This window comes from Lepidochelys kempii, chromosome 1 (genome assembly GCF_965140285.1).
Source record: "Lepidochelys kempii isolate rLepKem1 chromosome 1, rLepKem1.hap1, whole genome shotgun sequence".
Taxonomy (NCBI): domain Eukaryota; kingdom Metazoa; phylum Chordata; order Testudines; family Cheloniidae; genus Lepidochelys; species Lepidochelys kempii.
The window spans coordinates 137,674,783-137,702,519 of NC_136380.1; the positions used below are offsets into that span (position 1 = coordinate 137,674,783).

General features: G+C 43.8%; 2 protein-coding genes across 2 annotated transcripts in view; both read right to left on the minus strand.

Moving 5' to 3' along the window:
• The window catches only part of VEGFD (vascular endothelial growth factor D), a 32,735-nt gene extending 15,593 nt beyond the window's left edge, over window positions 1–17,142 (minus strand). Inside the window, exon 1 of the mRNA XM_073327989.2 lies at window positions 16,634–17,142. Within this exon, the coding sequence (XP_073184090.1) occupies window positions 16,634–16,723 (90 nt within the window). The 5' untranslated portion in view covers window positions 16,724–17,142. The remainder of the gene's footprint in view (window positions 1–16,633) is intronic.
• A 762-nt stretch (window positions 17,143–17,904) lies between these two features.
• PIR (pirin) overlaps window positions 17,905–27,737 on the minus strand; it is a 72,857-nt gene continuing 63,024 nt past the window's right edge. The window contains 2 exon segments of the mRNA XM_073327367.1: window positions 17,905–18,020; window positions 20,817–20,883. Of these exon segments, the coding sequence (XP_073183468.1) occupies window positions 17,905–18,020; window positions 20,817–20,883 (183 nt within the window).

The window sequence follows — 27,737 nt, forward strand, 5'->3', positions numbered from 1 at the left end:
GCTGTAAAACATGCAGAAGAGGACTGATCCTGCCGGCTTATTGCTACAAATCTACAGCAGACAACACATATTACACACACACAGAGGCTGGAAGGCCTTATCTTAAAACAGTTCAGCTGTTCTGGTTTTAAACATGACACATCATGGAAAGGCTCCCCAGAAGGTGGGTGCTTTAGCATTTCCCAAGTCCACCTCCTGCTTACTGTTCAAATGTCTTTTCCTCCCTCCACCACAGCCTCCCTTTGGGGACAAAGGTTTAAAGTTGATTGAAACAGAAAGGCAGTGCTCATCACACAGCCCAGGAGGAGGGGAAGTGGTTTGAGGAGTGCTGCTTATCAAGGGCCGGATCTTGAACCATTAAAGTCAATGGGAGCTTTGCCATTGACTTCAGTGAGCATAGGATCAAGTCCCAAAAGCACGGGAAAGGAGGGGAGCTCCCCTCTGCTTTGGCAGATGACTGGAGCTGCATTTTCTCAGATATCTCTGACTTCAAGCAATGTGCAGAGGGCACCTTCCACTCACCTCTCACTGCCCTGATCCCATTCCTTCTGCACTCTTTGCACATTCCAGACATGGCTTCTTCCGCTGGTCCATACCCCGGTCTATTCCAGATACCCCATCTCTACCTTCTTTCACTTCAATTTGCTCTGTAACCACCTCCTGCCTGCCCCCTCCATCACATACTGCTCTGATCCTCACTGTGCTTTCTAGTTTGGTGTCAGTCACTCCTTCTACCAAGGCTCTACCTTTGGAAATAAGTCTGGTGCGGGTCTGATCAGACTTACCTGTAGTCAGGTAGTTCAGTCTCAGGTGGGTTGGTCAGGCTGGAGGATTTTGGTGCTGAGGGATCTCTTCTCACTGTCTTCCCCTTTTCTTAAGCTCAGTCCAGGAGGATGTGGAAATATCTGTCATTTCCACTGTTATTATTTGCATTGTGATAGTACCTAGCCATGGACTGGAATCCCATTATGCTATGCACTGTACATACAGCTAATGAAACAACTATCCATGCCTCAAAAACCTTACCCTCTACAATGATTTGGGAGAGTCATGAGAAACTAGTCATGATAGACTCATACGCATGACCCCAAAGTGAACAAAATCATGTTTCAAGCTATTTCATGGTGAATCTGACAAGTTTTACAACGTTCAAATACCAAAAAGCACACACGACAAATGACAAAACACAAATGCTATGGCCTGCAGTAAGAGGTTCTGCAGAAAGACACCAAAAACAAATATCAAACCAAAGTCTTATGTTTACATGACTGATCCCAGGCTCTTTGGTTTCCCACCATTTTCAATATTATTTTTAAACTGTAAGAACAGATTCCATACCAGAAGGTAATAATCATATTTGTACTTGCATCAAGTTGTATGTTTTTCCATAACACTGAACTCTCAGATTTTCCAAAGCTATCCTTCAACAATAAGAGGAAAATCTGTTTTCCTGCACTGGGCTAAGAACAATCTCACAGACATCAAGAAAAAATTCATCAGGTCAACTTTGGGATGTTTAGATACTTATAACTTTTGTATTTCCAGAAGAAGCCATAAAGGGCTAACACCTATTGTGACAAAGTTCCTCCTCTGCTTTGGTGGGTCCTGTGCTTTTTGGTGGATTTGCTCATCTCAGAGGTTCACGGCAGCCCTCAGTTTGGCCGCTTGTGCTAGAGGCTAAAACCTGCCATTCACTCAGCTAACCTCAGCACTCGCCAGCATGGGGGAAATGGAGAACAATCTCTGCAGTCTCTGTTGTCCCACCTAGTGGGTCGGGGACAGGCCAGATCCCTTTCCAAATTAGACCTTCCCTTCTGGTGTTGCTCACAGACCAGGTCAACTCCTCCTGTGTCCAATCAGGAGTTGGTGGGGGGGAACCCAGGTCCGCCCTCTACACTGGGTTCCAGCCCAGAGCCCTGTGGATAGCAGCTGTCTACATCTCCTGTATCAGATGCATGACAGCTATAGCTACAACTCCCTGGGATACTTCCCGATGGCCTCCCCCCAGCACCTTCTTTATCCTCACCACAGGATCTTCCTCCTGAAGCCTGATCACGCTTGTACTCCTCAGTCCTCCAGCAGCCCGCCTTCTCACTCCCTGCTCCTGGCATGCCCCCCTACTAACTGATGGGAGGTCCTTTTTAAACTAGGTGTCCTGATTAGTCTGCTTGCCATAATTGATTCTAGTATGTTCTTAATTGGCTCCAGGTGTCTTAATTAGCTTGCCTGTCTTAATTGGTTCAGCAGGTTCCTGATTGCTCTAGTGCAGCCCCTGCTCTGGTCACTCAGGGAACAGAAAACTATTCATCCAGTGGCCAGTATATTTGCTTCTACCAGACTCCTGTACCCCACTGGTCTGGGTCTGCCACACTATCTTCTCTCTAATAATTTGAGACGAGTCCAGAACCCTAAAACCCTCTAAAATAGGTAGCACTGGAATGGAAAAGAAGATGGTGTGAGCAAAAGCCTTGCCAACTTGACCTGCAAAGACAAGGCCAGGCCCTCAGTGGGTATGAATTAGGCATAGCTCCACTGAATTCAATAAAGTGCTGATAAACATCAGATGAGGATCTGGCACACAGAACATCTATAAAGTGCAAACTCAGCCCTGTCCTGAGATTGGGCTTTACTGACAAAAACGATCCACATTCAGACGACATAAATATCAGTAACACCTTCTCCCTAGGCTCATCTGCTCCTAGGTTTCCTTCCCAAGGATTGCTCAGCCCATACCCTACATCTGAACTCTCTGTAGTGCCATTTGCACCAGTAAGTCAGCAGAACCCATCTAACACTTTCCCAGCAGGATCAACATCTGCTAACAGGGGTGCTTAAGACTAATAAACTGCTGGGCTGTTACAAATGGACTTTGCACTTTTAATTTGTTTGGAGTTTGGACCACTCAGCATCTCATGCAGGAATTTGGCACAAATGGGAAAAGATGAGTGCAAAGTAATAAAAAAAGAAAGACATACTCAGGTCTTAAATTCATGTGAGGAACTGGAAAAGAAACAAGCGTATCTGCAAATCAAAAGCCACTGTCTTCAAGGACTGCAACAATCAACTCTTCACTTAAGGAAATGTACCTATTGTGAAGCCTATCCAGTGCAGAATGAGAGACAGAAAGCTGGACTGAAAAACAGGGTTGCATTTTGATTAATTTGACCATGGCCCCACTTGTACCTTTCACTCTATATTCAAACACATTTAAACCCAAGAAAATCTTATTTAACTGATAAAATCATCTCCCCAAAGTCCTACCCACACCACCTTCACACCTAAGCAAACGTTCCAGTGCTTTCCTGAATCAGGACATGGATGCTTGTGGAATTCCACTTATGGAATTACTTGGGTATTACTTGTGTAATGGGAAACCGTGGGTAATAGCAAATTCCTCCCATTCTACCCCATCACCAGCTAATGTAATGCCACCACAAAGACCCATATATTATGTGGAGGCTCCTCTGTTTCGCCATCCATTCTTGGGTTTAAGCAGTGGTGGCAGGCTTGTGTGGGCTCTGCAGCGGCATGAACACCACTTAAGGAATTTCAATATCGTCATAATTATTATTATTATTACCATACAGCCTAGGAGCTCTAGTCATGGATCAGGACCCCATTGTGCTAGGTGCTGTACAAACACAGAACAAGACAGTCTCTGTCCCAAAGAGATTACAATCTAAGTTAAAGACAAGAGACAATGGATAGATACAGATAGGCAGCTGGGGAAGTACAAGGAAACGAAACAATATTGGTCAGCACGAGAGGCAGTAGTCTGGGAAACCAGCAGCTGAATCGTCCTGTTTTTGTAGACTTATAGTGCAACAGTGACTTTCACTTTTGCTGTGCTCTATACTAAAATTATGAGAGAAAACCTTGAGCATCTTGAAAACATTCAGACTTGCAAGAGTAAATCAAAGACTTATTAACAACCAGCTGCGATATCCTATAAAATCCTGTATCAAGAGTCCAGCTTTACCATATGGCTGACAAACTAGTATCTGGCTTGCAGTAATTATGACATCACCAGCAATGGCATGTCATTTCTGAGTAGCATTATGGAAATTCTCTATTTCTCAACATTCCAACAATATTTCTGAATCTATATCAGCTATGAAATCATGACACATGAATTCCCATCTGTAACACTATCCACTGTGAAGTACTTGCCTATAAGTATTATTATAAATGTTATAAATTAACAAAAGTACTTGATGTGCACACTACACATTATAATCATTAGCTGCAGTAATGTGCACATCAAGCACTTTGCTAATTACCAACGTGATCCTAAACGAGCAATTTGGCTTCCTAGTAATAGAGTTCCAATTTTAACATTGCTGTCTTGTATGAAATGGGCTGATCCTGAAGTTGATGGCCTCTTGCTTTGTTATAGGAAGCCTGGCTTCATACTTATACAGTAAAGTTGCATTACCTCATTCTAGCTTTAAATGGTCATTATTTGGCTGTTCAATACCAGATCTCTGGATGTGCAACTTCATGCCATGATGGATTAAAATGAACATTCGTTTAATGGTTTCCCACTGTGGCACATGTGCTCCTACCCAAAATCAGGAGAGAGACACACACAGCTCATGAGTAGAAGCGAACCACGGCCAACTTGAATTTAACAATTCAGGACTACCTCCAGAACCTTCCAAAGACACATCTGAAATCTTGCAAGGTTTTTGGGAATTGGGCTAAAGCTCTTAAAGCATCCTCATTCCATTCTGAGGCACACTGGAAAGAGTTCTGGGATAATGTTAATGTCCCAAATAAACATCTGATTGCCAACCCCACTAAAGAACTCCCAGGCTTCAACCTATCATGGAAACAATGGTCCGCATTGAACCATTTCAGAACTTTGCACAGCAGATGCTGTCATCTCTTACAGCTCTGCAAGATGAGAGACAATGCACAATATGACAGTGCACACCAGTCGCAAACTATGGACCACATTGTAAATCAGTGCCCACTTTAATCATTTGCCCGTAGCATGCCAGACTTATGCCAAACCACTTCTGAAGCTACTCACTGGCTCACTAATCTGGATTTAAGTTATTTGAACATTGCTACTCACCTCTCTTGCCACAGGCTAGGAAATTTGCCTCTAACACTTGAGAAAAAAGTGTAAGCTATCCCACTGTATCATTCAGAACATGTAATTTGTTGTCATTTTTAGAGCAGGGCCCATACAGTGATGCGCCTCTTGTTGACAGAGCCAGTTTTGGGGCCCTGTAAAGGAAAATTTTATCTTTACTTCTTTAAAAGTCAGTCTTCAGCTCTTTGCATTGCAAAGGTAACCTTGAAAACGTAAACGTGCTGTGCACAAGTGGAGTGCTTGGGTTGACAAGAATATGCAGCTGGACTCAATTTCTGCAGCAGGAAGTTGGAAAAGACTTAAAGATTCCCCCTCCCACCCCCCTCTGTACACACTGGTTATGTAAAACGTGTCAGTTGTGCTTGGGGTATATCCCAAACTCTCCAGCGTGGTCCTCTGCATAGTGATGTGATAATCATGGACAGACAGCAGCAATTGTTTCACAACACGCTCCAAAATGCTAAGGTTGTTAAAGTATTCAGCCCGCTCTGAATATGCTCTTTACCAGCGTGACCTCTTGCATCCCCCCACTGTAGCTATAGGTCCACACGGGCAATGCACTGTGTACTCCCTGCAGCTCCAAGCCAGTCAGGCAGGAGGAGGGGGAGTCTGTAGCGGGTGGATTTCTGGGAGTAAAAAATATGTAACATTAATCAGGTTTTGTCTGGAGTTTGTATGAGGGAGGATGGGATTGATGGATTTGTGTTAGGGGGAGTATTCTACCCAGGGAATGTCACATATGTCACTGACAGAGGGGGAACATTTCAGGGAGTCCCTCGTTAAAATCTTGGCAGCACATTCTTGGACCAATACCTAAAACTTCAGAGACAGGGAAACATGCTTATCATGTTCCAACTGTGCGATCCCATGCATGAGGGAAAGTTCCTTCCTATCTCCCATATTCTAGTAACTCACTCCATGAAGTAGGAGGTTTAATTAATCTTCTGCTTCTTAATCTTCGCATTCATAGCTACAAAATGGTCATAAAATGGCTACTGGCTTAGCTGAATGTGTTGTGTTTTCACAGCACAACTGTATTAGTTACACTGTGATTTCAAGAAAGCAGCTGTTCTATATTTTGATTGATTTGGTCCACTGGAATTGCATCCTTTGTAAAGCTACAGCAAATGCAGATTGGACTTCTAGCACTTTAACAGCATGCTTATGCTATCAAAGCCCTCAGAGACTTATGCAAAGTAACGTGCTTTGGTTCCTATCTCTGGGTTTCAGTCTGGGCCTTTGAATTGGATGAACTGAAAAACTCAAAGGAAGCAAAAAAAAAAACCCTGCAGATTTTCACCAGATTTTAAAGTAAAGCCATAAATAAACTCGGGTTAATTCAATTTGTCGTCTCACTTGCTGCAGTTAAGTGCTGCTAATATTTTATCAAAAGGAGTCTCACAAATATATCCCCCCCACACCCCATTAGCCAGTAGTAGCTTTTGTAGTAGAAGGTGGGGAGGTGGGTGTATGCTTGCAGAAAGGAGTCGGCCAAGAGAACACAAACCACATGCCATTCTGGAGGCTAATCACAGAGACAGCAGTCCCACAGTTAAATATGAAATTAACAAGAATGGGCCCGGTGCAGCACTGTCCCTATACTCTAGCTAGACTGGTGCAAACGAGCCATAGGACAGCCTCAATCTCTCCCCTAGGAAGGTCCACCGCCATGGGGAGTTTCTTGATCACCACCACCACAGCCCTGGCTGCAGGGACCTTTCCAAGGCAGAGGTAGCATGTGGCAGGCATGGATCTGTGCTCCAGCAATTCTTCGCCCTTTTAGGGGCCCTCAGGACGGCTCCAGGAGCTGTATCTGAATAGGGAAGATGCCAACTGCATTCCATCCATCATTGGCTGGTGGCTGATTGGGGCCCATGTTTTCATCTCAATTATTATTGTTTTTAACATGTGTGTGCTGCCCACTGCCCCCTCCTCTAAGTGTTCGGTCCAGATCCTTATGGGGCTAAGGAGCTGCACAGGCAGAAGGAGAGCTGGGGAGGCTGCCGCCGCCACCAGACCACTTCCTACTTATATTGGGGGAGGGACTGGAGGGAGACTCCTAAAGCTCCTGGATGAGAAACCACTGAGTGGGTAAGGAGCTGACAAGCTCAGTGAGAAGGAGAAGATGGGGGAGGAGAAGCAAGAAGGGCAGCTACAGGGAGGCAGGGAGAGGAAAGAAGCAGGGCTGGAGGTGGTGGGGACCTGCCCCGTCTCAGCCCACTTGCCCACAATAGGTGAGGTGGTGGATTCCATACCCCTTTCTCACGCACACGCATGCTTCCCCATGCAAAATCCAATAGCTTGGGATGTGAAGGGGCATCAGTGAATTCCATCATAAACACACTGGGATTGTCTAAATCAGTCAGTACGAGTTAAATGGTACCATCTGCTTTGTAGCTCTTTGGAGATTCTTTGGACCATCGTTTGTATAAATACCATATTCAACCATACTTTTTGTATAAATACCATATTCAACCATACAACAAATTGACATTAGTAGGCTTGGAACAGTACAGAATTCCACTCCAGACACTAATTAGTAATATTTGCATCATAGTGAATGTTAGGAGCTAGTTTAATATTGTGACAGGACACACATGTCAAGAAATGTTCTATTAAACTGGGATATGAATGTTTCCAGGGAGTTGCCATGTCAGTTTGGTAACTGTCCATTATTTGCAAGGCCTCAGGGTTTGGACAATGATGCTGGACTGTTCCAGAGATGGAGAAGTGAACTAGAGATTCTGAATATGCAATATGCATTACAAATATTCTTTTAATGCCGTGGAACTTTCTGTTGTTTTGCAGTTTTGTCAGTATCTGGCTCTGACCTGCGTTGCTTTAATAAATGACTTAGGTCTGTGACTAGCCAATCAAAAAAGCAGGATTTCTAAATGTCACTGTATAATGCCGAGCGACTGCCATCACTGACTGAACTTATGTTACCTCGCCCATATGCATATAATTTCCTGGAACTGTAATTTTTCTTAAGTAATATTTCCCTAGCCGTTCAGTCAAGTATCCAAAGGAAAAAGCTTCTGAATCACGTTCCTAATTCAAATGAAAGAACAATTGTGTGCATCATTCTCCACTGGCAGCACTACAAAGAGTACACCAACAGGATACAAACTTCTTGCGCTTGAACAGGAGCCAAACCTAACTCCTAAGTTCCATGTAAACAGCACCATTGCAGTCAGTGGTGCTGCAGACGTGTCATCAGGCACAGCAGGAAACTTGCTGTGTTTCAAACCCACAGCTAGAAAAGTGCCTATGGCTGAAATACAGCCACCTGCAAAACAAGCCCTGGAATCATCCCTTTCCAAACCTCACTGTGATGCCCATTCAGTCTTGCAAAATAGCATCCATTCCATAGCACGCCACCAGCTGTCTACCTGCTGCAGTTCTGTTTAGATCCCAAGGACCCTAGATGGCGTTGTATCACCAGCTGAGGAGACAGAAGTCATACACTAGACGACTTTGCACAGTCATCAGGAAAGTCCAAGTTTTGCCTGGCCCCTTACATGGGTGCACAGTGTTGGGTCGAGAGGAATGTCGCAAGGACCTTTCTCCTTCTGCCCTGTCACTGCACAGTCTGTGCTAGAGCTCGGCAAAACTGCAAACCTTGCACTCAGGAGCGTGCATAGTACCCCTAAGGGGATGGGGAGGAGACAGGGAAGATCCATAGTAGCCCCAAAGGGACAGGCACAGTGCAAGGGGAGTAAGAGTGTAGTACCACATGTGTGGGGCTGTCCCTAGGCGGGTGCATGGCCCAGGACAAATCAGCCTTCCTGCTAGTCTCCTCGCCGTCCACCTGGTGCAGCTGGCCGCCGCTCGCCTCCTAACCCCCCCCGCCCACAGCCCACCTGCCACTCGCTTCCTCACCTGCCTGCCCACAGTTCACCTCCCCGCTAGTCTCCTCACTGTCTGGCCAGCGCACCCACCCCACCCGCCGCTCTCCTCCTCACCATCCGCCCGCCTGTCTCCTCACCGCCCTCCCACCTGCCGCTCACCTCCCCGTTCGCCTCCTCACCCTGCTCACCCACCCGCCTCACCTCCCTGCCCGCCTCCTCACCTGAATATCGGGACAAATGGCATTCTGACCATACATTGGTCGGGACGTTGGACAAAGGGCTAAATATCAGGACAGTCCCGATTTTATCGAAGAGCGGGGCCCCCCCAAAGTGCCCCAATTTGCCCTACCCAAGGGACAGCTCTGCGTGTGTGCTTTCATTGTGTGCCAGCAAGCTCTGAGAGGAATCCTGCCTCCTTGGAGCAGAATGCCTCCGACTGCTCACCTCGGGCAGTTGAGCACCCCTCCACTCCCTACTATGGTTGTGTCTTCAGGACAGGAGTTAGCCCTAACGGACTGAAAATGACATTTATTTTAAAGCCCCTTTTGATATAGCAGTGGCCGGCTTTTATAAGTGCGCTCACTCACTTGCCATATCAAAAGGCTTTAAAATAAACAGTCCCCAGTGGCTTCACTATAACACCACAACTGCTATGCGAGGTTTTTTATGATAATGATTTTTAAAAAGCCTTCAACAAAACCAAATCCAGATTTAAACCAGTGCATAAGAATACGCTGCTTCAAATGGATGGCGAATGGTCAATACTGTGCATGTAAACATGAGTAAACACTACTCAGGCCTCATCCACACTGGGGATTGCAGCAAGCCACTGGAGTACCTGCACGAGTACAAAACCGCTACTGAGACAGGCAAATCTGCTACAAGCAGGGTGACCAGACAGCAAGTGTGAAAAATTGGGACAGGTGGTATGGGGTAATAGGAGCCTATATAAAAAAGGACCCCAAAATCAGGACTGTCCCTATAAAATCGGGACACCTGATCACCCTAGCTACAAGCCCCAATTTGCACCAGAGTAGCTTACCCCATTTTTCAAGCAGGCTATCCTTGTTTCTGCTTTGTCTGTCTACACTAGGAGTTTGCACCAGTGCAACACTGATGACTGGTTGCTGGTGGTACAGCTGAAGCAAATCTCTGATGTAGATAAGGCATGAGTAAGGGATGCAGAGGAAGATCATCAATAAGTAAATGTTTGCTCTGTCCAAGTTACTTGCTTATTTTTATTTCACTGTGATCACCAACCAACAGAATGGTGACCCCCATGATTGTCTGAAGATGTCTTCCAATCCCCATCTATCATAGCCTCTCCCCACCAGTTTTATAGCCTCCCAGTTGTGGGCCAAGATTGATGTCCATGTTTAATTAGCTGCTGTCTTTATTTCAAAGAGCTGATTGATTGAAAGCATCTGCTAGCTTGTGTTTGATTACCCTCAACAGTTCATCATATTAAGAGAGGTCTGCTGAATCTCCAGATATTACATTTCCTACTGAGACTGTGCAGTCAGGAGGATTTTTCCTGCTGTTTCTCATGAACAAGCGTTGTGCTAGCTAAGGTCACAGCGTTATTAGTTTCCTTTCCAAACTGATAAGAAAAGAGTCAAGGACTGATGCAGTGTGGGATGGCAATAAAACAGAATTCTGCTTTAATCTTCCTGTGTTACTTTTAAAGTTGATGAGAGAGAGAAGCCAGGAACAAACTGGCTTTCTCCATGACTTACTGGAGGGAAATCATACTCTCCAGGGAAAGCATAGGAACATTTTGCGGATTTTTTAAGATATTGCTTATAGTGACTGTCAACTTCAGTCACCGTGAATCAACATCAGCAAAGGTACAGCAAAAGCGAGAAATAGCGTTAAAAGCCACTGTTTCCTACTGGTAGTTTCAAATAGTTTGCTAACTGCTATAGAAAGTGAGGTGTAAGGAACACTGAAGAGATGTCTAGTTAAAAGTGGGGAATGTTTTCCAGCAGCCTTGAAACTCCCTTTCTATTGGTCATTGTGTGCTTGGCTCTGCTGCCAGGTGTTGTAGCCTCCACAAGGAAAGAGCCAGATGTGATAGGAAATTCACAGACTCATCTTTTTATGAAAGGTGGGCAAAATCTACTGCAGAACACAGCCACTGATCAAAGCTGGCACTTGAGAGGGAGCTAGGATGCTGTGTTTTAGATTTGCAAAATCTCCTCAATTGGATTTTGGTTTTTCAGGGTGTTGCAGCCTACAAGCTCATCTTTAACCACGTCAGCCTCAGAATTTAATGTCACGCACTTACTCCACCGCTTCCAATTTCCTAACCTCAACAGCAGGGTTACAGATGGCACTGCACTGATGCACAGTTTTTGTGTGAAAGACAGTGCCAGTGTGGTCATTAAGGGACAGAGCGTGACTGGCTTTTGGAAAGGAAAAGTAGAATCTCTCTCCTCCTTGGGCACCCTACATGAAGACATTTACATTCACACTCCCTGTGATCACACAGGCATAAGGCATGCTCTCGCTATGTGCCCCTGGGGATGAAGATCATATTGAAGGCAGACCCGTGCCTCCTTTCTCCACGTTGTGCAGCAGAGCAAGCTGGGTGGACTGGTGAGGGCCATGCCGCAGAAATGGATATACCAGTTCTGCTCTGGAGGCTGTTTCTACATCTGGTGAGCCTCCTGTGGGAATCACAGTCTGATGGGCCTCCAGAAGATTGTTGGACTGCAAACAGCCTCTACAGGTTTAACTGTATGAGTGTGGGGTGCCTAGAAAAGTGGTTTTAACTGTGTGTGGGTCCATGAGCAATTGGAGAAGGTACAGTGGTTTTCATGGGGCTGGGGAATATCTAGAATCCCTTACCTTGCAGTTAAGCCAAGCAGAGGAGTTCCAGTACAATGGTCTTCCTCAGGTCTGTAAGTCCAGGGCTCCTCTCTAATAACTACAGGAGGTTTGCCAGAGGTAGCAGACTTCAGCAGCAGAGGTGGGCTGTGAATCTGACAATTTAGGCTTCATCTCTCCCTTTCAAAGAGGGGTTAGCAGATGGTGAAAAGGGGGCAGGGAAAGTTGAAGCACAAGTTTGTTAGAGATGAGGAACTTGCATCTCCATTACAAAGACAGCTGTAGTGTTGGAAACATAAGTAGCTGACGGATTGGAGCAGTTCCATTGGCTTTTCTTGGTGGAGATCAGTTGGGTTACAACGAATATAATAATAGTTCTTTTTAAAGTTCTGGAAAAAGTGGCCTCTGCCTCTGATACTTAAAAATAGAGAATTTCTGGGGGAGAGAGACAGGAAAAGATGGTTGGGGTTGTTTAGCCAGCAGATTCCTAAAAATAAGAGACTGTCAGGATAGTCAACTAGGGAATATTTGTTAATGTTTCCTCTGCAAAAATTAATAACTAATTTCAAAAAAGTGACATGGAAAATGCAATTGTTGTCTGAACGGCCAGTGTGCCAAATTTTGCAGCCTAATCCAATTGTTAAAGTGTGAAATAAAAGGATTTCCAATTTTGTGCCAATCTCAACATGACCTCCACTGTAGAGTCACTATTGATGCCTGCCATTATTTTAGATGGGGCTGGCAGCATTACCTATTATGAAAGATGCCCCACACTTCCCATTAGAAGACCCTGTTTTCAGTTGCTCATAACTTTACCAAACTTTAACTGTTCAGGATGAACTTTATCCTGGCAAATGTCTGCCTCTGGCTGAATTTTGTTTTTGGAAGGTTTCAGCCAAAATGCATCAGCCATTTCCATGAATGAGTTTACAGAAAAATACATCATTTAGCTCATGTTAAAAAACAGGTGACCTTTAATTTAGAAGCTCCTCTTCCCCCTCATGCTGTGGAGCAGTTACTTGAAGGTTGATAAGCAGGTGGCCTTTGTGTCAGGAATGTGCCTTTTCCCATTCTCATGAGAATCCACCCAAATTATCAGGCTTTGAAAAAGCACAGCTCTCACACGTTCTGTAGAGATGATTTATAGTTTAGCACCTGAAATCTCTAAAGGTTCCATCTGCACTGAGCATGCTCCAGCCCAGGCTGAGTAGGACTTTCCCTGTAATTGCAGCGAAGGGTGGCTGGCACTGGAGGCTGGCAGGGAGGGAGATGGTGGCTGGGACTGGGAGCCACAGAGGGAAATGGGAGGGTGGGGGGAGACGTTGAAGCTGGGGCAGGGAACTGGGATCAGAGACAGAGCTGGGGCTGGGGAAGGAGGGCTGGAACTGTCAAGACTGTGATTGGGAACTACTGGGCAGGAGAGACATATCTAACAAGGAGCCAGGGTGTGAGGGGACAACTTGGACAGGCTGGGCAAAGAGAGATGGACAAGAAGCCCGGTGAGGTGGGGACATTGAGACTGGAGGAGGAGCCGAGGGTGGTAGATGGAGATTGGGAGCCAGTGGGAATTGGGAAGGTGGGCAGGGGGATCAGCGAGTAGATGATGGGGAGAAAAACAGCTTAGATGGAGATGCTGGGAGGGGAGGAACTGGAACCGGTGGGGCAACGAGACTAGGACTGGGTGTGGGGAGGGGGGCAGATGGTTGCTCAGAGGGGAAGACTGGGACTGGCTGGGCAAGGATACCTGGAGTGGGATGAGGAGGAAGAGAACTGAATACTAGGACCAATTAGATGAGGAGAATGGGTCTGGGATGAGGAGCTGGGTGTAGGGAAGAGACTGGGCAGGGCTGAAGGGTTCAAGCTTGGGGTGAGGCCTGTAGGATTGCCAGCACTGTATTTCAAAAATAAGGGACTGTTCTCTTCACATCCCCACCCCCACCCTTCCTCCTGATATTACTATTATCTTCATCAGTAATAATGAATAAGCAGTACTCATCTACATTCACCAGGCGTATTTCTACCTGCTTTTTGCAGCACTCAGCAAGTCCCAGTCTTGTTGTACAGAGATGAAAAAATAAGGGATGTCCCTTGTAACAAGAGATGTTGGCAATCCTAGGCGGGGGGGGGGGGCGGGGGAATGGGCAGAAGGGTCTGTGCCCACTAGAGACACTACCCTACGGAGCCTGGAATGCAACCCAAAACTCCTGGGGTTCTCAACATCCCTCAGCTGTCAGCAAATATCTGTGAAACCTACTGGCAAAGGGTGCATCTCATCCTCCACCAGCACTGGGCCACATAGAGGAGACACCTACCATTGGTACTAGTTACTCTCTTACCTCAAATGGCAGAGGTCTGTGGTGGATCTAAAGGTTCCAACCCTGCTGATGAACTATGTGGATGGCAATATGATGCCACATGATGTTATTTTGGGGGAGGGAGGTTGTTAATCTGGGAAATTCCACAATTTTTTTGAATGTAAAATATCATTTAGGGTTGCAGAGTCAAGCATGGAAAAGTCAATCTTAATTTTGGCATTTTCTGACTTTTGCATGCTTGACTTTGCAACCCAACTAATGTTCTTTAATGACATGAGAGTGAGTGTAATTTTTAATATACTGCACACACCTCTATTCTTCAGTTGTTACTCAAGCACAATGCTCATTGACTTAAAAGAGCTTTGGAAGATTATGGTATGAATTGTTATATATATTCTGTGTTCTACAACTAAAATAATGTTTGTAGCATCCTTGGTTACATATGCAACCCTCTGGGGTGACAGAGCTGCTACTTGCATGCAGGAGAAATACTTAACAGCTGAATAGCACCAGATAAATCACGATATGATCCCACATAGCTATATTTCCTCTCCACATGGCCTCTTAGGTCCATTTACTCCCTTTTGTACTGCATAACAGAAGAGATGATCTTACCCAAGAGGAGCAACTGGGCAGTGGTTAAACTAATAGGGGAAGAGGCCAAGCTGCCATCACAGAAATTATTCTAAAATGTCTTTATTCAGACAATAGTAGAAGCGCTGTAGATCGGAGTCTTGCAAAATTCCGGCAGTTAGACTAGGTTAATCAAATGGCATTTTCTCTCCCTAACAGCTAGGAATCTATGGATTACGTTAAACACCATTACATTAAAGAGTTCTATTTTTAGGAAATTCATCTGTAGTAAATGCCAAAATAATATCAAAATCTTGCTATCAAGAAGTAAAATATCTAAAAACTTAAATGTGCTTAAAACTCAATCATGACGCTCTCTCTTCACAAAAAAAGAAAAGAATATTTCAAGTATGAGAAAGCAGAGAAATTAACTTTGGTTTTATCACATGGTGAAGTCTATTTGAAACACAGATCTTTTTTTGGACTGACCTACACCACACCTTCATGTTAGTGCTGGAGTGTAACTGGTCTTATACTGCAGTAATACGTTATGGCCAAACTGTGACTAATTGACAGTGCAGCCAAATGTCAACCATTACAGCTGTACATATGTTGAAAAGACTGTATGACAGTGGCATCATAGTACATACAGTATGGAGAAAAGCTATTAAGGATGTCATAGCTAAATAAGCCATTACATTTATTCTTGGGAGAGCGTATATTGTTGCAAAATTCAATGAAAGACTTTTTACTCACATAACTATTGGACTACCAATATACTGAATTAGCACTCTGTGCTATATCCGCAGACAGAGTTCTCATCATCTATTTTACTTCTGTTGTGCACCCAGTCACACATAGGTTTAGTAATCTACATGGAAGAAACCAATGATTTATCAATCAAGGTTCAAAGGAAATGAACAGACTGATTATACTAGTCTTCACTGTTTCAAATCACAGACTGTTCATGCTGTAAATTAAAACTTCATACTAGGAGGATGCAGAGGGACTAGTCATTTGTCATTCTCAGACACACATCATGCACTAATGCTAATTGTCATTCTTGTAGTGGATCTCTACATTTGTGTGTGCAACCCAGCCTCTTGAAACAGAGGTCAGAATTCAGTGTGTTTTATGGACTAGTGTGTGGTCATTGCTTAGCAAAGGAGGACATTCTCTGAAGTAAGAACAAGAGTGTTAGCTGGTGGTGTTGTTTTTTCCTTAATGGCACAAGGACTTGCTAGTGTCTCAGGAGCACACACTGGATTAACTGTGACTTGGAAATCCTACAAACTAGGAATCGTATTTGACACTTGGTTTCCTTTAGAAATTACTGTCTGGGAGTATTTACATTTTCTCAAAAAGTCAGATCCGAAAAATCCCACATTCATGAGGATGCTTCATCTTAATTTTTAATGTACTAATCCCAGAAGAAAACTGTATCCCCAGTCAATATGCTGTATTATTATCTGTCACTGCATAGGTTAGAAACCTGGATAAAGCCTTTTAACAACCGTGAGAAGAGACATTAATTGGTGACAAATTATTGAACAAGTGCTTCAGAGGAAATCTTTCTATACCTTGTAAGTAATTCCCTAGATAATATACTAATGCAAAATGATAGGGAGCATCTATTTTTTAAAAGAAATCTAAATTTTCTGACTTTCAAGTTAATTTTTTATTTTTAAGACCGATATTAAAGGATTTAGTTAAGGCAGAAACTTTATAAGTCCTTTATAAAGGACAAAACTATTAAACAATGATTATGGATTAAACTATTTAGTACAGAATACTGGTTCCCCTCCGCTTGCTTCATATCGGTGTAACTGAACAACAATAACTCACACAACCAAATAGGTAAACAAACAAAAATGATTTAGACACTACCGCCACTTCATGCAATACAATTAATGTATTCTCAGACAATTGAGATTTGTTATATTAGTAAATTAAAGCCCACCTACCTTCACAGGTCCATACTCATAATCAGATCCCTGCAGGAGATGCAGAAAAGACACCATGAAAATATTCAAGGTTGCCCACGGTTTGTACATTCTGATGTTTAAGATCCACAGATTACTACGCAGTTGATATCATACAGCTGGAAGGCTCTGTTTCGAAATGCATTTCTTGCAACAATTTAAAAAAAACTTCCAGAATTTCAGTTGTAAATCCAAACAGAATAAGCACGTGAGAAAGTAAATAACTGTTGTCTCATCCAACACAATTATAATTCACCTAGACAATGTCATTTCCTAGACTGTTCTTTAGATACATTTGAAAAAAGTTTAAGCATTTGCTTGGTTTTATCTGATAATCTCACAAGTAATCAGGTAATCAGATTCACATTAATGTTATTAACTGTTCTTCCATCTGGACTCACAAAGGGACTCAATTAATTTGTGGTCCAGAAACTTTAAAAATATGCTATATTCTGTGCTCTGTGTTACAGCTGCCTTTTAAGATGGTAGTGTAACGGCCAATGTTTTGAGCTACAGAGAGCTGTAATCCAACTCTGTATTAAAACTTTTTTCACAACCCTCGTGGAAGCTTGCAGAAGCATGTGTCTTAAATCTGATACAGACTTTGGCAGAAACAGAGTCAAAGTTTGGCTCCAATCCCATTCTGTCCCTACCAATAGCATAGCAGTTTTTAAACTAACTGATGCAATCTAGACTGCCATTATTTTAAAAAGATTACCTGAAACATGAAACTTCAGCACACGTTCTTACACAGCACACGTATTACAATAGCTAGTTCCCTCGTTTTTTTTTTTTAAAAAAGGGGAGATGACCACATACTCTTTTATATCTTCAGGGCTGTAAGATTTGCTTAATGGAGTGTCACAAAGGAAAGTAAAAAGTTTAAATAAATGATTTTTAAAAGAGACCTTATGAAGCAATAGATTTAAACTGAGAGTCTTTTTTTTGCAGCAAAAGAGAAACATATTTCTGTATACCAAAACAAAATGACTTAATGCACTTTCCACCCACATTTGCATATATATATATATATATGCAAAAATGTAGAGTTAACCCTCAAAAAACAATAATCACACAGACATGCTTGGTAATTAGGTATATTAAGTATATACTACTGGCCTGATCTAGTAATTTTTATTCATATGAGTAGTTCCACTGAAGGCAACAGAACTACTCACATGTGTAAGGGATTGCAGGATCAGACGCTTATGATGTAAATATGAAACACCCAGCTACACTCTTAACATTGTAGATCACTGGTTTCCTATCTTTGACTTCCAGGTGGCAGCTCTCTAAAATCCATTTTTTGCATTTCTGTAATCATCAATGGCTTGTATAATTTCTTCCTGAGTATTCATCACAAATGACCCTAGTATAGAAAATAATTTTAGTCCAGTATTTTCAGATGTGATCTGTTACTTAATAGAGAAATTATTTTTGAAACACACTGTTATATTATTTGTGGCTTTAGTCTTTTACCACCTGTTTTCTGAATGCAACATTCTACCCTGCCAACCAGTTTGTCCCCAGTGACTGTGGCTTGTCCCTGCTGTACTGGTTCATTTAGGTTTGGCATGAAGTTCTCCTCCCCAGGAGGGATGTGCTAAGTCTTCCTCTCTCCCCTGTCTATGTGTCTGTTTCTCTCCCTCCCTCCATTTGCAAGGGGAATCATAGGGTTTCTTCAGGTCCTTTGCCAAAGGGGTAATTTCACATGTATGTATAGTGCCCTTTCCCACTACATTATAATCAGTTAATTAACTAATCATTTAAATTCAAATACTATTTAATCTAAAAATATTTTAAACTAAAATGCCTCATTTAACATTCGGCTTCTCTGCTATCCTTCCCACATTGTTATCCATCCCAAGTACAGCCTATGACCCTGTTTGCTTTACTGTAAACTTCCCTTCGGAGGCACTACTCAGTATGCTCTAGTGTGGGGTGGGAGTGTGTCCTAGTGGTTAGAGCACTGGACTGCGACTTGGAAAATATGGGATCTCTTCCCAGCTTGGCGACCCAGGGGAAGGCACTTCACCTCTCTGTGCATCAGCTTCCCCATCTGTAAAATGGGGCTAATGATAGTGATGTCCTTGGTAAAGCATTTTGAGAGCTACTGATGAAAAAGTGTCGTATTAACAGCTAAGTCTTATTAATACTGCAGAAATTCTCAACAATATCTCTGGAAGTTTGTTAGGATATAGATATTCATGCCTGTCTGTAAAGGCCTATACTCTAAGAATTTAGGTGTATTCTTATCACTTGGCTAATTATAGAGGTATAAAAGAATCAAAATCATTATCTGCTGGTGTAAGGGCCTTCTCTTACTGTGACAGTCTGAGGCCCTGTTCTTAGGCTAAGGCCTTTGGCTAAGCAGCAGAGGCAGCCATAAGCTGGGAAGTGAACGGTCACATCCTCACATTCCAAACTAGTCACATTGAAATAAGGTGCTATTGGTCTGTTAGGCACTATCAGGACAGGATTGTATCCCTATCACCTCCAGAGAAAGGGAAGTGCCTAGAAAATGTAAAAGGAAACTTAGTTTGATAGCATCCTGTCTGGCAAGAACTCACTTATCAATAGCTGGGATGTGAAATCCTCACTTCTGCATTGTTTTGTCATTATAGTTCCCACTTTGCTGTTGTTTGTCTGTATAATCTCTGTCTGGTTCTGTGATTGTTCCTGTCTGCTGTATAATTAATTTTGCTGGGTGTAAACTAATTGAGGTGGTGGGATATAATTGGTTACATAATCATGTTACAATATGTTAGGATTGGTTAGTTAAATTTCAGGAAAATGATTGGTTAAGGTATAGCTAAGCAGAACTCAAGTTTTACTATATAATCTGTAGTCAATGAGGAAGTGATGGGGTGGAGGTGGGCATGTGGGTGTGTGAGATGGGAACAGGGAATGGGGGTAAGAAAATTGGAATCATGTTTTGCTAAAGGGGGAGATGGGAACAGGGAATGGGGGTAAGAAAATTGGAATCATGTTTTGCTAAAGGGGGAAATGGGAACAGGGAATGGGAGTAAGGAAGTTGGAATCATGCTTGGCTAAGGGCAGGAATCGGAACAGGGACACAAGGCTCTGTGGTGTCAGAGCTGGGAAGGAGGATACTAAGGAAGGAAACTGGAATCATGCTTGCTGGAAGTTCACCCCAATAAACATCGAATTGTTTGCACCTTTGGACTTCGGGTATTGTTGCTCTCTGTTGATGCGAGAAGGACCAGGGAAGTAAGTGGGTGAAGGAATAAGCCCCCTAACATCTTGGTGCCATGACTCGGATGCATCGCATTGGATAGGTGAGTGGCAGCCTGTAAGTCCCCCTCCCCAACAGTCCGTGCAGCTGGCCTGTGTTATGGAGGAGGTCAGGGGAGATGATCACAATGGTCCCTTCTGGCCATAGACTCCATCATATTTACAAAATGAAGTTAAATGCTGCAGGTTTAGACAGTTATATTTAGACTCCCCTTTAAGAACCTGTCCCAAAGCCCACGTAAGTCAAGAGAAGGTCTCCTGTTGACTCCAATGGGATTTGAATCAAACTTTAAAGTTTTGAATAAAGGCAGGGACAAAGCAAAGAGTCAACAGAAATGTGGAGAAACTCTAACTTCTCTGACTTTCTAGGAAATAGCTTGCTCATACTATCTGCACCCATAGTTCCCAACTTTCCCCCTGCCCACCACACCATGTCCTGACTCAGATATCTTTCATTTTCCAGTGTACAACTGTCACCCATCGCTTTAGTCTCTAAGCACTTCCATCCCCTCCCCCACAAAAAAACCAATAGCAATAGTGAAGTCCCTAATGGATTTCATGGAGTTTTTTTCATGGTTCATGTTATTTTTAAAATGCTTCAAACATCGATGGAAAAAAGTGAAAAGTATAGTACTTTAAAAAATATAGTATATTTTATTTTTAGAATATAGAAATACAAAGAATACACCTTTAGTCCAACAGCACTATCTCATATATAAACAAACTGGCTGGGGAACATGGGAGGCACTGACTTTCATTTTCAATCACTGTATTTGTGATGGAGAGGAACATAACAGGCTTCAAAAGCAGGCAGGTATGGGAGATGGCCCACATCCTTTGAATTCTTTCTGCCAGTTTACAAGACAAAATCAACCAACCAACCAGTGGTTTGTTTACTAGAAACGCTTACCATACTGTACCATGGATTCTTTAATCAGCTCACCAGCGACTAAGACAAAATAGCTTATTTCAGGACCCTACACTGAAAAATTGAATGAATTAAATAGCAACATATATTTAGATTATGTTATTATAGATTATATTTAGACAGACATTTTACAGACTGTCACAGGCTGGCTGGCCCTTTATGGGGAGACAGGCTCAGTCTCGCCTCTCACAGATTAGCCTCTGCAACTGATCCTGACTGGCTTTGGAGCAGGTGGCTCTATTCATTTATCAGACCCAGCTGGGGAAGAGCTGGGTGATGGGGGAGCTGGGAGACTCAGCTGGAAGAGAGCTACAGGGGAAAGTGGTCTCCTGTGACTGGCCCTGGAAGGAGAGAGTGGCATGGCCGGAGCAGGCTGGGAAAGGTCAACCCCCAGGCAGATGGCCTGGGAATAAGTATCCAGTCCAGGGAGAACCAGACTAGGGAAAGGTCTCCAGAGAAGAAACCCTGAGCTCAAGTCTGGGCTGGGTCTTCAGGAGAAGTTCAGCACTGTAGGAATGGACACAGTGAAAGGTAGCCTAGGAGCAGCAGAAGACCCTTTGGTTTTATACTCTTTGAACTGGAGACAGCTACTTGACAGGGCCTCCCTAAGGGGAGGTAGGTCTGCTGCAAGATAGCTCTTAGTAGGCCTCATGGGAGCACAGGGAGGGGATGGTGCCACACAGACAAGACAAGGAACAGATAGTTTTCCTCTGGTATCAAATTCATTCTGTATAGTATCTGCTCACATGTACTTTAGTGTGAAAATTCAGGTGAGAAAATAAATTCCTTTCAGGTATTTAACAGATGATACCCAAGGACAGGTCCAGACCAACATCTCCACGTGCCAAACAAAACAAAAAGAGAAGCACTGGAAACAAAAATCATCTTAATCCAGAGACATGTAGCAAAACATTCAGAGCATGATTCTGTGAAGTGTGCTCACTGTAGTCCACCAAAACCAATGGGACTACTCACATGAAAAAGGATTTGTGGGATCAGGCCCTAGATTATCACCAATTAAACTGGTAGTTTCAGGCTGCAACAATAAAATATGAGCTCAATAGAAGCAGTTAATTAACCCTGACCTCAAAATAACAGATGACTTCATCACATTTTTTGCATTTGAAACCATTAGTTACAGGATTTTGCACCAATACAAGTTTCTGTACTAAGCAGAGTTCAGGAAGCGAATATAATTCCCAGCTAAAATCATTAAGCAAGTATTTGTAAATTGATCCTATGAGGGGATCTACACATTCCCTATAACTAATCCACACACAGAAGACCTTTTGTTCCACTTACAATTACAAGGAAAAAAAATTGGGTCATTACCTCAAGTGTCTCAAATAAGGATTTAATTTAGATTTAACAAGATATTTATGACACAGCAATTAAATGCTGATTTTAGGTTTATCAATGAACAGACACACATCATTAAACTTCTAAAAGATGGTTTTAGTAAACACACTGTTAATATCATGACTGTTGCAACCAGAAACTTCATTCTAGGCATACTAGCACAATGTTTTGGAAAATGTAAAGCTAAATACTGAGTTTGATCTGTATATATATTTTTTTATTACTAATGATCAAACAACCAATTTAGGCCCTGATCTTGCAAGTTACTCCATGCTGTTGGACCCCTGAATGCAGGCAGAGAAATGGGGCACTGTGCCATCACAAGATTCTATCTGTACCAACTGCTTTTCAGGATCAGGGCCTTAGATATCTGCAGGATGATTGTTCAGCTTTAGTACATATGAATGACAATAACCATGAATTCACTGCTCAGTGTATAGATAGGGCCAGATTATGCCACTAACGCCTAGCCCAGAACAGGAGACAGTGCAAGGCCCATATACCCCAACAGGAAGATCCAGGAGGAGAGCTGGTAAAAAAAAAAAAATGCAGAAATAAATCATCAAAATGTAGAATACTTTGAAATTTTTCAAACAGCTCTCTAAGGGAGACACTGTGCCCAAATCTCCTGGAGACAACAACTGCTGTGCCACCCCTTATTTCATATTTATATTACAGTAGCACCTAGAGAGATTTTCCTGTGGATCAGGGCCCTATTGCACTAGGCGCTATACATACACATCCAAGGAGATGGTCCCTAGGCTGAAGGGCGTGCAACCTCCTGTCTGTAGCAAGCCAGAGTTATGGGCTGCTATGGAGGAGTGGTGTTCCAAAACCCTGCCTCCTCTCTGCCCTTTTGATGCAACTCACACCCTTAAGGGCACTAGCCCACAGGGCCACTGATCAGGACATCAATGGCTATAATTAGGGCCCTACCAAATTCCCGGTCCATTTTGGTCAATTTCATGGTCATAGAATTTTAAAATAATAAATTTCAGGATTTCAGCTATTTAAATCTGAAGTTTCACAGTGTTGTAACTGTAAGGTACTGACCCAAAAGGATATTGTGTGGGGGTGTCGCAAGGTTATTGTAGGGGGGGATAGCGGTACTGCCACCCTTATTGCCGCACTGCTGCTGGCTGCGGCGCTGCTTTCAGAGCTGGGAGGCCAGAGAGCAGTAGCATGGTATGGTATTGCCACCCTTACTTCTGTGCAGCTGCCTTCAGAGCTGGGCCCTCGGCTGGCAGCTGCCACTCTCCGGCCGCCCATTGCCACCCTTACGTCTGTGCTGCTGCTGGCAGTGCCACCTTCAGAGCTGGATGCCTGGCCAGCAGCCGCCGCTTTCTGGCCAGCCAGCTCTGAAGGCAGTGCAGAAGTAAGTATGGCAATACTATGACGCCCCCTACAATAATCTTGGAACCCTGCCACTGCCCCCTTTTCGGTCAGGACCCCCAGTTTGAGAAACGCTGGTCTCCCCTGTAAAATGTGTATAGTATAGAGTGAAAAGTACACAAAAGACCAGATTTCACAGTCCATGACACGTTTTTCATGGCCGTGAATTTGGTAGGGCCCCAGCTATAACTGTGGCTTCCTGCAACAAAGGAGATAAAAGAGAAGGGAAGCTCTTTGTGCTCTCTCTCCTTTGCACACCTCTGCATGGGCTGACTACCTTGTGGCCCTTAACATGTGTTTATGTGACATGTAGTCAGAACACAGCTGAAATGGTCACCAAACATTAACTACCATGTAGTGCAATGAATTCACAATTTTGTTTTTCTTGTTATTTCAAAAATGCCCTCAAATGTTCTAAAATAGAATAAAACCCCCTCGCTTTTCACAGTAAAAAAAATCTAAGAGGAAATCTAACATAAGATAAGGGAAGAGAAAAATATAAAATATGAGGTTTAAAGAGTTAAGGCGCTGGACAATAGGGAAAAAAGGAGGAGAGGCAGATTTCTGGTGGAGTGAATTCAAACATCCAATGCCCACTATAGCAAAAACTTGCTCACATGCTGGAATCTGATACTCTGCTGTGGTCCTTAGAGGGCAAGTGGTGTCAGAATGTAATTACCTGTCCAGATGAGGGTTACGGAGTAGGTAACAAATATAGCCACTAAAGGTGTAAAAACCAAGATGAACAATTCCAAGTCAATGTGACACTTCATAAGCAGTCAATGTACAACAAGCAAGGAAAGTGTAATGTGATCCCAGTGCCCTGGAGCAGTGAACAAATGTGTTGCTGCATACTGAAGAGACTGCAAGCAAGAGAGATGAACTGCTGGATGCTTTGCAAGGAGGAAATTACAATAATAGAACCTCATTGTCTTAAGGACATGTACTGCTGTTGCACAATCATCGTGGGACACAATGGGTATAGATTGCACCAATTGCACAACTGAATAAACACTTTTGGACCACGCCAAACACATGATTTGTCAAGGAAAGACAAGATTTCAAGTCACATCAACTTCCTTCACCGTACTCACTGTCTACAAGCAATTCCTCTTAGGGAGCAAGCAAGAGAATCCACATAGCTACTCCTGCCCATGACTTCTGCATTGCTAGTGCTGCCGACAAGGTAGATATATTTGCCATTTAACTTACCCCTCACTCAGAACAACGTTACATCTCTCAGCAGGGAATACCATCAACCAAGTTGATATACTATCTGCTGGGTTTTTACTGCAGTCATTTGCTTATAGATTACACTAAAATTCTAGAGTGAGGCAATCGAAGTGGCTACTGATTGAGAGCCCACAGGATATCAAAGAAATCTGACGGAAGATTCCTCACCTATAGTAGCCTTGTGCAACTGAACAGCTTTGCTAGCAGATTGTAGCATGACTGCACCTTGGGGTGGAGGTCAGATTATAGCCAAGTGGCAATTACATTTCATCGAAGATGATGTACTTTATAACAGAAACAGAAGATGTAAGATTGGTTTCCCCATATGCATTTTAGACTCAGGCCAAACCCTAAGCAGTTAGTGGGACCATATGAATGAGTAAGGTGAACAGAATTCAGCCCATCATGGCGGAACACAGAAAAAACCCTCATCTCTGTGAACTAATCATAGTTACATAAAAAAGTAAGTGAAATGTTGGCATTTTTGGAGTTTTAATCAGAGCTCGTGTGCTATAAAATTTCTGGTGACACAAAATACCTTGTGTTATAAATATAAAGGGAAGGGTAAACACCTTTAAATCCCTCCTGGCCAGAGGAAAAACCCTTTCACCTGTAAAGGGTTAAGAAGGTAGGATAACATCACTGGCACCTGACCAAAATGACCAATGAGGAGACAAGCTGGCGGGGGGAGGGGGGTGGAAACAAAGGCTCTCTCTGTCTGTGTGATGCTTTTGCTGGGACCAGAGCAGGAATGCAGGTCAGAACTCTTGTAAAGGCTAATAAGCAATCTAGTTAGATATGCGTTAGATTCTGTTTTGTTTAAATGGCTGATAAAATAAGTTGTGCTGAATGGAATGTATATTCCTGTTTTTGTATCTTTTTGTAACTTAAGGTTTTGGCTAGAGGGATTCTCTAGGTTTTGAATCTGATTACCCTGTAAGGTATTTACCATCCTGATTTTACAGAGGTGATTCTTTTACTTTTTCTTTAATTAAAATTCTTCTTTTAAGAACCTGATTGCTTTTTCATTGCTGTTAAGATCCAAGGGTTTGGGTCTATGTTCACCTATGCAAATTGGTGAGGATTTTTATCAAGCCTTCCCCAGGAAAGGGGGTGTAGTGCTTGGGGCAATATTTTTGGGGGGAGACGTTTCCAAGTAGGCACTTCTCCTGTTCTTTGTGTAACACTTTGGTGGTGGCAGTGTTTAACCTAAGCTGGTAAGAATAAGCTTAGGGGGTCTTTCATGCAGTTCCCCACATCTGTACCCAAGAGTTCAGAGTGGGGAAGGAACCTTGACACCTTGTTTCCATTTGACTGGCAAATAGGGTGGTCAGGTGTCTGGTTTTTGAGCGGAAAGGGGACCTGACAGTGTCTGGTCAGATCTACTGACTGGACACCAAAGTCCAGTTACTGCGGGCAGGGGAGGTGCTGGGTCATCACCTGCGACAACCTCTACTCAGCCAGGACCACCTCCTACCTGCATCAGGTGGCTGCAGCTCCCAACCCTGGCTCCACAGGCAAGTCCCTCCTGACCCACAAAGGGAGGGGGGCAGAGGGGAAAGCAGTGAGCAGTGTAGGGAGGGGGAAAGACGAGCAAAGGGAGGGGGGCTTAGGGAGAAGGGACAGGGCAGGAGCGAGGCCTAGGGGGAAGGGGTGGCAAAGGGGAGGATCCAGCACTCATGCTGGAGTGTCCAGTTTTTAAATACAGTATTAGAAAGTTGGCAACCATACTGGCAAAGTCCCAGAGGCTGTCTCTCAGTTTTGCTAAAGATTCTCTCACATTGCTCTGTCAGAGAATAAAGAGGCCTTAGAATGAGCAGAAATGGCTCCCTGAGGCCCATTCCCAGGCTCTGAAGGAAAGAGTGTGGCCTGGGCATACTATGACAATTTTCTGCTTCCCAGCGCCTATAGGAGACCATGATAAGTAGAGTGTAAACTGGAGCTGCCCTTAGCCTAACTTACACCCGGGGCCAGACAAGATTCTGCCTGGGCCTACCATATAAGGAGTGCAAGGTGGCTTAAAGCCACTTTTATTCTCCCTTTATATCCTCCCTTCCATCCTTGCTGAAAATGCAGGAACTGAGTAACTGATGCCTGGATCCACCAAGAGAAGTAGGCACTTAGAAAATCACAGAGCAAACTGTGATCCACAGAGCTGAGTTAGTTGTCTAGGCTTCCTACACAATGAATGGGGAGAAAGAGGTGCCTTAGAATGCGAACCACAAAGCCAGCACACTAGGCAGGAAGCAGCGTAAGCTAGCCAGTGGGAGAGATGGAAGAGAGGGGGGCGTGCTAAGCCCTGTCCCTCTCACGGAGTTAAGTGCCTATGTCCGGGCTGCAGAGAGGCGCTTATCTCTCCTCGTGAACCATGAGCCAAGGGAAGACAGGCACTCCTCCACCTAACGAACATGCGGGGCCTATCCAGTAGGTGTGCTCAGAGGCTGCCTAACTCCACCCAGAACAGCCAGGGAGTGGAGAAGGAGGAGCTGGTTCAAGTCCCCCTGCCCCTGCCTGATGAGGAGAACAGGAGTCTGTCATCTCTCAAGGGAGTGCCCTAACCGCTAGGCAACATGGTATTCTGATGTGGGTTTCCCTGCATCTCTCCTATTGCATCTATTCCACTTTAATTGAATAATTACATATTAATGGAGCCAGAGAGTAAGAATGAGTCTATTGCCTAGTGCTTCAAGGCAGCAGATCCCTGTACAAATCCCTTCTCCCTCAGAGGCAGAGGGAGACCTGAACTTGTGGTCTCCCCCATCCCACATGAGTGCTCTCACCACGGGGTAAAGTTTATAAATGAGCTACCCCTCTGCTAGGCCATTTTGTGTGGAGTTAGTTGGCCTCTGAGCTGACCTACTAGATCTGGCCCCACAGGTTAGTTAGGCAAAGGCGTGCCTATCTTCCTCCAGTTCATGG